Source organism: Barbatula barbatula (genome assembly GCF_947034865.1).
Source record: "Barbatula barbatula genome assembly, chromosome: 7".
Lineage (NCBI taxonomy): Eukaryota > Metazoa > Chordata > Actinopteri > Cypriniformes > Nemacheilidae > Barbatula > Barbatula barbatula.
Window position 1 is genome coordinate 11,450,302 of NC_136770.1, and position 12,728 is coordinate 11,463,029.

General features: G+C 42.0%; 1 protein-coding gene across 8 annotated transcripts in view; it reads right to left on the reverse strand.

Moving 5' to 3' along the window:
* Positions 1-12,728, reverse strand: part of farp2 (FERM, RhoGEF and pleckstrin domain protein 2) — a 91,746-nt gene that overhangs the window by 39,260 nt on the left and 39,758 nt on the right. For all 8 annotated transcript variants that reach the window (XR_013786876.1, XM_079459864.1, XM_079459860.1 and 5 more), the window contains exons 15-18: positions 8,330-8,419; positions 7,791-7,924; positions 5,654-5,735; positions 5,313-5,550 (exon numbers count right to left, since the gene is read on the reverse strand). Coding sequence is in view for 7 of the 8 variants with exons in the window: in XM_079459864.1 (XP_079315990.1) it covers positions 5,313-5,550; positions 5,654-5,735; positions 7,791-7,924; positions 8,330-8,419 (544 nt within the window). In the remaining variant the exon portion in view is untranslated. The remainder of the gene's footprint in view (positions 1-5,312; positions 5,551-5,653; positions 5,736-7,790; positions 7,925-8,329; positions 8,420-12,728) is intronic.

Genomic DNA, 12,728 nt, shown 5'->3' on the forward strand with positions numbered 1-12,728 from the left:
AATGATGCATTATTTGTGTTAAACTTTTAAGGTTTTAATGGACAAATTTATATACTGTACAAAACAGCAAGACTGCTAAAGGGATTATAGATAGTATAAAAAGTAAAAATAAATAATTTCTAGCCTTTTAAGAACCACTTGAGAATAAACATTAACCAACTGTTTATGCTTTTGACAGTATTTTACTGTTAATGTAGAAAATAACAGCTTTATGCCGTTTCTGAAAAAGAGGTAATCACCTGTTAATTTCAGCAACAGCAAGAGACCGTTAATTAACAGTATCTTGCTGGCAACTGTGCTGCCAGTTACTTACTGTTTTTTTACCGTGAAATTTTTAACAGTGACTTGTGCAACACTGGGTCTGAATATTTCACTTTCCTTCACTTTTTTGCTGCATGAGCATAAAATACCTGATTAGTTACTTTATATTTCTGTACCTCTCTAGCTTGCCTTTGTGCAGGGCATCTTTCAAAAGCAGCGCTATGCTCACCGCCACAATTACAGCATTTTTGCTTTTGTATCCTGTCCACATTCCCATAATCATGTTCTCCTCCACATCTAGCACATCTTTGTTTTCCTTTACATTGTCTAGCCGTGTGTCCCATTCTTTGACACTTGAAGCATCGCAGTGGAGCTGGGATAAACTCTCTTACATCATAACTCCGGTATCCCAATCATACTCTCTTTGGCATAACTTTTCCAAAATCAAGAACTACTGATAGGCTATCAGTTTTTATCCCATTTCTTTGTGTTTGAAGTCTTGTGGCTTTCACCACGTTTCCTCCTTTCACTTCCTGAATTATTTCCTCCATTGTCATCTTCAAAGGAACATCATAAATAACACCTCTACACTTTGCTGCATTCCCAGGGATATGCGCACTGATCCTTTCCCCATTAAGTGTTTCTGCCCTGAGAAACCTATCTCTTTGCATTTGATCTGTAGTAAAGACCAGCAGCCTCCTATTACTCAGATATTTGGCAAACTTGATCTTACCCATTTCTTTCTCAATTGCTTTTGTTAATTTAAGTGGATGGAAATGCCCTTCTTTTGTGAATGTTATCATTACTTTCCATTCAGTTTGTTCCTCCTCATCTCACATTTATCATTGTAGCCTTCACTTTTTGGACCTTTCACCCGACTCCACCTCATAGTTTGAACTTCCAGAACTATTGCTATCCATACTTTTATCCATGATAGTTACATTCCTGGTACAGTTGTTGCTCGAATATCCCAAACATCAATCGACAGTCTCTATCAGAAGCGCTTTCAAAGGATGTAAATACTTATGTACATGTGCTTTTGTTGTATTTTATTTTAATAAATTTGCAAAGATTTCAAACAAACTTCTTTCACGTTGTCATTATGGGGTATTGTTTGTAGAATTTTGAGGAAAATAATTAATTGAATCCTTTTGGTAATAAGGCTGTAACATGACAAAATGTGGAAAAAGTGAAGCGCTGTGAATAATTTCCGGATGCTTTGTATATTCAATTATAGCACAATTAAATAACACACAAATTATATTCAGTGCTTTAATACAAATAAATATAACAAGTTACTTGTTTAATACTGTTTAAATATTACAACGGTTATTGAAAGTGCTATGTGTGTAGGTGTACAGTATTATTTGAAAAGCAAGGTGTTATATATATAGTGTGGATGGGCCCCACATATTACCTTAGCACAGGGCCCGAGATTCTGTGCTACGCCCCTGGGTAGGCTTAAGTAAAAAATTCTTGACGTGTTTTCGACGAGAAAAAAATTATACTGTATAAAATTGAGATAATACAGGCTACATGGTACCGGAGATATCAGATGTGAAAGAGTGGAGATAGACCGAACTGATTTTTTATTTATCCCAGACATATCATGGAGAATAAATGGGCAGCCTGGAATCCGCGGCCACACATATTTACAGGAAACCCCAAGGAATTTCATGGATTTTAGCGCTCTTAATTGCAAGTACACATACACAGCATGAGCGCAATATGTTTGCTGTGACGGAATTTAATGGAAGAAAGCATGAACGATTATGGATGTCTAAAATAAAACATCAATTACCTGAGACTGTGCTGAATCATTTCAAATTAATTCACAAGAATGAATGAGAGGCTAATGCTTTTGTTTTATTTTAATTTATATTTACAGTACAATTAAATCACTAACAGAACCAAATCGGCATTTCACATAGACAGGTAGAAAATATCGGAGTACTCAGCTGGGTTTGCAGTGGTATTTATTCTATATACGGGATATATGGTGATAATCCAACGATATTATAGAGTAAATTCGGTTTTAAAGGAAATACAGCTAAATTATGTTAGAGTTGGGGTTTGACATTTTATAATGAATGATGTGCATCGCAATACACACAAGCAAACATGTGAAGAGTTTGGCAAAAGCAACTCCGATCTCACTCTCTGTATTTCCCAATTTGAACAAAACACAGAGCGAACACAAACATTAAGATCAGTATGCATCCCAGCAAGAAATGGAAAAATCAACAACTGTCCCTTAACAATTCTTATATATATTGAAAATGATTCAAATCGAATAAAGCTTTGATTGAATGCATGGAGCAAATTTAAACCCTTGTTAAATGAAATTATGTAAAAATGAATAGTATTAAATATAATTATTAGTGCCTTTGGATTTAAGTTTCGTAACTTTGATATTGTAGACACCGTTTGTCTTTTACGCCTAAACGTCTTAACTCTTGCAATTAGCTTGACGGGTGAAGATCTGTGAATAGACTGCCACTCAGCGTTAAACAAGAGTGAACACACCTTAAAGAAGTACCGCCACGGAGTCGGCGGAAGGATCATTCTGGTTGAGTACCTACTGTCTATGTGAACAGACAATGTTTACTCTTTTTTTAGAAACTTGTTACTCGTATTGAGATATTGAAATTGATTTGACCACAAAACTCTGCTGGATAAATGTGTTTTGAATCCTTCAAATATTGTTCATTAACATGTATTATAGACATTGTAGCAGTACAAAGTGGGTTGAAAATCAGCAAACGTATCCTATACATTTACATTACATTAACATTTAGCAGACGCTTTTATCCAAAGGGACTTACATAGCATTATCCTATATATTTTACATAGGTCGGTCTCTGCAATCCCCTCGGATCGAACCCACAACCTTGCGTTGTTAACGCAATGCTCTTAGCTACAGGAAAGCTTTATATAATATTTATTATTTTCAACTGAACATGTCTTTAAACACATTCATTGTATTATCTTAGAGCTATTGCGATATGAACATTATCTGTTGCCAGAAAATGTATCTTAGTGAGTCATAGCTCCCTCTGGCTGATTAAAGTATATTTTTTATTGTAACATTGAATCTTTTTTTCTGTAAGGCTGCTATGAAATTATTTATGCTTTAAGAATGGCTTAACCCTTAAGACTGTTAACCTGGGATTTCCGGTGGTTAAACCAGCATGTCCTGTTCTACTTAAGTAGGCTAATATTATAGGAATGCTTGAGTGCTGTGGTAAGCTATAGTTTATAAAAAAAAATGGGAAAAGTTTATTATATGAATGCTGTACAAATGGCCATGGTTATTCTGGGATTTACTGTGGTTGTACTACAACTATCAAAGTTATTATTGTAGTGAAACTGGTTGATTTTGTACTTACTATTGTTTTACTGGAAATGCTGTAAAAAACGGAAAAAAATGGATAACCATTCGTATGGGTACATATAAATGTTAACTTCTATTTGTGTAACGTCGGTTAAAAGCATTTGATAAATGTAATGCATTTGTGTATTGTCTATTTAAATATTAATACATTTGAAGTTGCTCCTGAAAATTGCTTCTGATCTAGGACATTTTGGTTAGCGTGATTGAACGACTATGAACCGCGGACAGACCGTCGACCACCAGCAAATATAACTGACAAACCAGCTGATCAGCAGTGGACCACTGGCAGATATATGGCAGCTGTCACTGGTGGACTGCATACAGGCTTTTTGTTAGCTAGGCTGTTGTTGAGGAGTGTCATGTGTTAAGCATGACGTGTTGCCATGGAAATAATAACCGCCTTAAAGGATAGTTCACCCAAAAATAAAAATTCTGTCATCATTTACTTCATCAGCTCTAAAACTGTATAAAATTATTTGGTCTGTTGAACACAAAGATATTAGAAGAATGAGGGAAACTTAACAGTTTTGAGGCACAATTGACAACCATAATAGTTTTTTCTTACTGTGAAAGTCAATAGGGCCCCAAAACTGTCTGGTTCTTTGTGTTTAACAGAACAAAGAAATTACAAGATTTTAAGACAATTTGAGGGTGAGTAAATAATGAATTAGTAAAATTTTTGATTGAACTAAAAAACTCAAGCTGGAGGCTCATCTACAGTATTTTCTAATCTACTTGTGCAACATACATCCATGCATGTGACGTGGCCGTATAATTTTTTGTAAAGATATAATATGTACTGGGCAGAACTGAGTTAAGTCTATTGGTCCGGCACTCAACAACCATGCAAGTTTCTCATGAGGCCCCTTTGTAAAATGAATTGCCCACCCCTGACCTAGAGTCTGTCACAACAACAGAGGTTCAGCGTTTGAGGGACCAGAGAGAGTGTCGTGAACTGTAATGTTTGGAGTTAGATATGCTGATAACAGTCTGGGGGAGACCCTTCCCCAGACAATTCAGAGCTCTAAAAGTAGTCCTTTGAAGAGATATGTTATCAAGAGGCCTGGTTAAAGGTGGGTGTTGTAACCTCCCTCACTCCTTCTCTTTAACGTCTCTCTTTTATGATCCAGACACAAGATCCAACAGTTTGTCAATGCCAGGCTCTACAACGCTTTATATTTTACATATTTCAAGTGTATACTTCACCGCTGTCCCACACTCAAATTATTTCCAGTTTCTAAATAGTGCCTTACTCCAAAATGCTCTGATTGGTAAAGCTGACCCAGTCGGTCGTGATTGGTTTACCGCTTAGAGTGTGTGTCTCAGGATTTCCCACCCACACATATCAGTGAGCTTCCGCTTCTCAGGCTGTTGTGATCGGTCCCCCTCTCACTGCATGTGTGGAGTCAGCTTCACTTCATCAGTTAAAAACACAAAATCCAAATCAATCAGATCTGAGAAGAGGTCTGATAGTGCAAGTGCAAATGTCAATCTTTGTTGGAGATTGAAATGTTTTTCCTAATATGGTATGGCCTGGTCCTAGTTTTAGATTAACAGGTGTAAATATCTAGGCCCAAATTTTTTTTACGTCCAGTTGGGCAACCAGCCCCAGAGATATACCTTGGAGCAGATGTAACTTAATTTTTACATGGCTCACCTTTGCAATCCTTGAAGTCTGTGTGCTGGGGAGTGTAATGGTTACACAGTCGCTCCAGGATGAGTTTGTAGTGCATGAGTCTCTGGATAGGCTTCAGGAGGAAGGTGTTGAAAGGCAGGTAGCAAACCTTCTGCAGCTCAAACTCTTTATACACGCTCTCCAGTTTCTTCATACGTTTTGTTGCTTTCTCAAGCTCTGTTAACACCTCATCATGCTTTTGCAGATAGCCTGTGAACTCCTGAGGAATGCAACAATCGAATGTCATGAATAGTTTCCCAAAACTGGAAATTCCTCTGATTTATAATGCTGTACTATTTTGTAGAACTAAACTAAAACCTTACCTTCAAGGCACACATGTTACTGAGCATTACATCTCCAATTCGCTGGCAATCTCCTTTTACATGAGCGTTGCATCGTCCCTCCCTCCCGACAGGTAAAAAACAAAGTTGAGGCAAAACAATATAAGAAAACAAAAGATGAACTCCGTATTTTTATCCAACCACAAGTATTGCCTGCTACGTGACCATTTCTCTTGTGCAGGGTTCTTACACCTTTTAAAAAGTAAAATTCCTGCTCTTTCTGTATTGATTCCCAAAAATTGACTATCATTTGCAAGAGCTTCGCTGGACCTGAATTTAGTTTTTTGCTAGTTTCTGTGCAACCCAGTTATCAATTTCATGTCATGTTTAAATAGCAAATGCATTTCCGCCCATTGATGTGCTGGTCTGAAAACGAGGGGCTCTATTTTAAAGATCTAAGCGCATGGTCTAAAGTGCACGTAAAGCGTGTCTGAATCCAATTTTGCTAGTTTAAGGACCAGAAAACGGTCAGCACGTCAGACTTAAAGTGTCTTAAAGTGTTTGCCCCTATTCTCCTAATGAGTCATGGGTGTGTTTTGGGCAAAATGGGCAGTAAATCAATCAGAGTCTCATCTCCGATTGCCTTTAAAAGCCAGTTGCGCTTGCGTTAGTAATATGCCTATATTGGCGGGTGCACAGCGTGCCTATATTCTGCTTATTACACACAGAGGGACACTATAATGCCAAATATTACAAATGAATGGATTACAATGTAAAACATTCTTAAAAGATCAAATCTGACTTGTCCACTGGTCTGCTCACGCGTATTAACCTCATACACGAGCAGACGAGTTTCCTTTCTTGAGACATACAACTTTTTTAAAGCATACTTCAATGTAAATTTGGTCAATAATAATAATAATTGCAATTACAATATCACAGGGAATAATATAAACAATAATGCAACAATTGCGCAGCCCTACCATAAGGTATATTAATATTGCAATAAAACTTATCCGTTTATGATAAGAAAGAAAACACTAAAAGGGAACGAATGTGTGTGTTTTCCTTATGTTAAAACTTTATGAGACATTACCTGTAGGTGGGTAATGATGGGAACATGGCTCAACGAAAAACATAAAAGGCCAGTGCTGATAGTGGAATTCGTTTTAACCATAAATTGCATTTCGTTTTCAAACCTCCTGTATAGTAATTTCCATATGAAGAATTCAGATGCAAAACCCTCCAAGTCCGTCAGATGACTTTTCGTTTAAACAAGCATTTTTTTATCAGGCTCCTCCATTAAACTTTACTTCCAGCAAAACCAGATATTTCAGAGAGGGCAGAGTGTGGTATTTTGGGGTTTTGACACAAAATGATTTGAGTAATGTATACCACATGTGGAGATAATTCACTTAACATCATAATCTCATTGTTGATGGAGGTTGCTTTAGAGGGTTTTGCATCTTAACTCTTCGCCACGTGTCCAGAATAAGAGCGTCCAGCGAAGTTCGAGCATAAAGTTTATAATGCGAACGGCAACCGCAATAAAAACTTTTCAGTAATTTAATCAAAAAAGTGAACTAAACATACTGATTTGATATAAAACTAAGCAATTAAAATTTCAAGCAGTTTACTTCAAGCCCTTTATGCCAAATCCAATCATTTTTAAACCTTGAAAACACTGCATTAACAATCTAGAATTGTTTAGGCTTCCCGGCATTCGTACAAACCCAGCTTGTGGAAAGAAAATTTACCTTTGACTTCAAATATTACAGTATTACAATGGCATCAGTCACTGAAAACTTTTGTCATCTGGGTGGAACTTACAATTCCCCCAGTCCAAAATAATGGCCAGTGCGACAAAACATACTGAGTGCACCCTCAACCTTTTTTTACAAGAAACATTTCAACTTAAACAAATAACACAACATGTGAAGTTAAGAATTTAAATTTGTATTTTCATCTAATCCACCAAATTAAGCTATTGTATAACACATAATACAGTGCAAGACATTTAGACTAGTTTTAAGCCTGGTCCCAATTCACTTTTATTATGCTGACTTTGAGCTCCATTGAAAAAAAAAGGAAATAACATAGGTATGAAACAAATAAATGCTGACATTATTATCTGTTAACATCATTAGTGTGTGTTATGTGTTAGGAGAGGGCTAAGTACCAAAGAGCCAGCCTTTGGTCGATCTCTTTGAGAAAACCTCTGTGGAACTCATAGATGGGGTCAATGTTGGAGAACAGGAGGCTCATGAGACCCTCAGGCATTGCGTTTTCTTTAATCACTGCACTGCGGAACCACTGAAGAACACACACACACACACCTGATATTAAACACATCATTATTAAAAAGGTAATTGCATCAAAGATCATCTTACACCTTGTTCAGATCACCAGCGACAAAGCAATGGTAGCCTAGTGCCATCCAGCGATCCGAGCATCAGTGACCATTGGCGACAGGAAGTAGGCGTGTCTAGTGACTCGACAAAGTTGAGATTTGCTTAACTTCATTTAGGAGAACCAAAGCTCGGAAAGCCTTCTTACGAGATCTTAGCAAAAGACAGGTAAGACAAAGCCACACAGTCGCTGGCAGTCTGAACGCAGCTTTACAGACACAGACCCAATTCTTAATCAGAACAATACACTCCACATAATCTGAACTCATTACCATCATGATGAGTCATGAGTATAAAAAATTCTGCTCACCACTGTAATAACCTCCAGGTCCTTCAGATACGTTCGCTCTGTTGTCAGAATCTCTTTAGCTATGAAGTAAGCTTTATCTGTAGGGTATCTCTGAAAAGGAAAGCATTCATAAAATATAAGTGTCATCACATTGACTTTTCACTAGAATGTTAAAATTGTTTAGTTCATTATTTTTAGGACAATCAAACCCAGTATAAAAGAACTAAAGACTATTCTATGTGAGATACAGATGTGGACAAAATTGTTGGTAGCCTTGGTAAATATTTACATTCATATTTAGTCATTTAGCAGACGATTCCAAAGCGATTTACTAATAAGGTAAACAAAGGAAGCAATTGAAAAAGCACCAGTGCAATAAAACTGGTCTCATATAGCCTACAGAGATAAAGTCAAGTCAAGTCAAGTCAACTATCTTTCTATATCGCTTTTTACAATTTTCATTTTTACAAAGCAGCTGTACAAGAAAACATATTGACTACAAGAAAAACATATAAGGTTATTCAAATCAAACCTCAAGGTGAAAACACAGAAGACAGACACAGACACACACAGACAAACCCACACACAAAACACTCCACACAACACGCACCAACACACACAGACACACATACAAATGCGCACAAAGACAGACACGCAAACACAGCACACACACACACACAGACACACACACACGGAAAGGGACCATCACCTAGAACCCAAGATAAGAAAAGAACACAGGTCAAATAGTAAACAGAGAATAAATTCCTATATGCAGTGTTCATTAAATAAAACTTACAAATTCTAGCAGCCCCCCAGCCTGATCGATAAAACATCTTTAAAATATATTCTGGGCAGCTATCACTGCAGCGCCCGGGGAGCAAGTAGGGGTAAGGTGCCTTGCTCAAGGGCACCTCAGTCGTTACCTGCCGGCCCTGAGGATCGAACTGGCAACTTTCTCGTCACGAGTCCGACTCTCTAACCATTAGGCCACGACTGCCCCTACTGTTGATTTACTATTTTTCAGACCTAAGGGAAGACGTACCAGTAGCTCGTCGGTTACCTTTATGTTTTTCAGTGCTGGCATGTTGGTCAATGGCGGCTTTTCCTTTACAACTAACGTTCACTTCACAGCAAATAGTGTGCAAAATCCATGGAAAGCATCTACTGCTATTTGATATGAATTCGTGCTCTTTTGTCCATTCCGGATTAAATGATGTCGGACGTCAAGGCATGTTAACGTTATGATGTGACGTAGCCAGTACGTGGACTCCACCTTCACGTCGTGAAGGCTTGTTTACGTTTTTAACCAATTATATATCAGATATTTATTTGACACCTCTTTCAGCCAATCATTTGTTTGACCGGAGATCTTACGGCGTCAGACGCTATGCTGCTGCGTCCCAATAAAGGTTTTTTACAGAGCGTTTTTTAAGGCCGATTCAGCGCAACTCCGAAAAGGAGGACAAATGAGTGTCCGGCTTGAGGCTGTGCCGGACGCCGGACAGGGGGCTTAAAATCCGGACTGTCCGGCCGAAAGCCGGACGTAGGGCCACCCTAGTTCTTATCAGAGTCCTTGTTGGTGACTTTAACATCCATGTAGATAACGATACAGATACTTTAGGCTATGGCTTTTAAAGACACTCTTAACTCCATGGGCATTAGACAACATGTGTCAGGACCCACTCACCTTCGTAATCATACTTTAGATTTAATACTGTTTTCCGGTATAAATGTGTGTGAAGTTAAAATCCTTGAGCAGTTCCATTATCTGGTATCATGCTTGCTTCACTGGCCTATGACTGCAAATCAAACTCATTGTTACAAATATGGTAGAACAATAACTTTCCTTGAACCGCCCCCTTAACGTGGTGGAGGGGTTTGAGTACCCGAGTGACCCTAGGAGCTATGTTGTCGGGGGCTATATGCCCCTGGTAGGGTCTCCCAAGGCAAACAGGTCCTAGGCGACGGGTCAGACTAAGAGTGGTTCAAAAACCCCTTATGATGTTGAATATAACAAGGACCGTGACGTCGCCCGGTATGGCGCAACCGGGGCACCACCCTGGAGCCAGGCCCGGGGTCGGTGCTCGTATGCGAGCGCCTGGTGGCCGGGCCTTTCCCCACGGGGTCCGGCCGGGCTCAGCCCGAAGGAGCGACGTGGGGCCGCCTTCCCGTGGGCTCACCACGTGCGGGAGGGACCATAGGGGGTCGGTGCGTAGTGGATCGGGCGGCAGTCGGAGGAGAGTGCCTCAACAGCCCGATCCCTGGACACGGAAGCTAGCTCTAGGGACGTGGAACGTAACCTCGCTGGCGGGGAAGGAGCCTGAGATGGTGCGTGAGGTTGAGAGGTTCCGACTAGAGATAGTCGGGATCACCTCTGCGCATGGCTTGGGCTCTGGAACCACACTCCTCGAGAGAGGATGGACACTTCATCACTCTGGAGTTGCCCATGGGGAGAGGCGGCGGGCTGGTGTGGGTCTGCTTATAGCCCCCCAGCTCTCCCGCCATGTGTTGGAGTTTACCCCGGTGAACGAGAGGGTCGTTTCCCTGCGCCTACGGGTCGGGGTTAGGTCTCTCACTGTTGTTTGTGCCTACGGGCCGAACGGCAGTGCAGAGTACCGACCTTCTTGGAGTCTCTGGGAGGGGTGCTGGAAAGTACTCCGACTGGGGACTCCGTCGTCCTACTGGGGGACTTCAACGCCCATGTCGGCAACGACAGTGATACCTGGAGGGGCGTGATTGGGAGGAACGGCCCCCCTGATCTGAACCCGAGCGGTGTTCAGTTATTGGACTTCTGTGCTAGTCACAGTTTGTCTTTAACAAACACCTTGTTCAAGCATAAGGGTGTCCATCAGTGCACGTGGCACCAGGACACCCTAGGCCGCAGGTCGATGATCGACTTTGTGGTCGTTTCATCTGACATGCGACCATATGTTTTGGACACTCGGGTTAAGAGAGGGGCGGAGCTGTCAACTGATCCCCACCTGGTGGTGAGTTGGATCCGATGGCAGGAGAGGAAGCTGGACAGACTCGGAAGACCCAAACGTACAGTAAGGGTCTGCTGGGAACGCCTGGCCAAGTCTCCTGTCAGAGAGATCTTTAACTCCCACCTCCGGCAGAGCTTCAACCAGATCCCGAGGGAGGCTGGAGACATTGAGTCCGAGTGGACCATGTTCTCCGCCTCCATTGTCGAAGCGGCCACTCAGAGCTGTGGCCGTAAAGTCTCCGGTGCCTGTCGAGGCGGGAATCCCCGAACCCGGTGGTGGACACCGGAAGTAAGGGAAACCGTCAAGCTGAAGGAGTCTTATCGGGCCTGGTTGGCTTGTGGGACTCCTGAGGCAGCTGACAGGTACCGGCAGGCCAAGCGGACTGCTGCCCGGGTGGTTGTGGAGGCAAAAACTCGAGCCTGGGAGGAGTTTGGTGAGGCCATGGAGAAGGACTATCGACTGGCCTCGAAGAGATTCTGGCAAACCGTCCGGCGCCTCAGGAGAGGGAAACAGTGCCCTACCAATGCTGTATACAGTGGAGGTGGGAGGCTGTTGACCTTAACTGGGGATGTCGTCGGACGGTGGAAGGAGTACTTTGAGGATCTCCTCAATCCCACCATCACGTCCTCCATTGAGGAAGCAGAAGCTGAGGGCTCAGAGGTGGACTCGTCCATCACCCAAGCCGAAGTCACTGAGGTAGTCAAGAAACTCCTCAGTGGCAAGGCACCGGGGGTGGATGAGATTCGCCCTGAGTACCTCAAGTCTCTGGATGTTGTGGGGCTGTCTTGGCTGACACGCCTCTGCAGCATCGCATGGCGGTCGGGGACAGTGCCTCTGGGATGGCAGACCGGGGTGGTGGTCCCTCTTTTTAAGAAAGGGGACCGGAGGGTGTGTTCCAACTACAGGGGGATCACACTTCTCAGCCTTCCCGGGAAAGTCTATGCCAGGGTACTGGAGAGGAGAATACGGCCGATAGTACAACCTCGGATTCAGGAGGAACAGTGTGGTTTTCGTCCAGGCCGTGGAACGCTGGACCAGCTCTACACCCTCTACAGGGTGCTGGAGGGTTCATGGGAGTTTGCTCAACCAATCCACATGTGTTTTGTGGATTCGGAGAAGGCATTCGACTGTGTCCCTCGTGGCATCCTGTGGAGGGTGCTTCGGGAGTATGGGGTCTGTGGTCATTTGCTAAGGGCTGTCAGGTCCCTGTACGGCCGAAGCAGGAACTTGGTTCGCATTGCCGGCAGTAAGTCAGACTTGTTCCCAGTGCATGTCGGACTCCGGCAGGGCTGCCCTTTGTCACCGGTTCTGTTCGTAATTTTTATGGACAGAATTTCTAGGCGCAGCCAGGGGCCGGAGGGTGTCAGGTTTGGGGACGACACAATCTCGTCTCTGCTATTTGCGGATGATGTTGTCGTGTTGGCCCCTTCAAACCA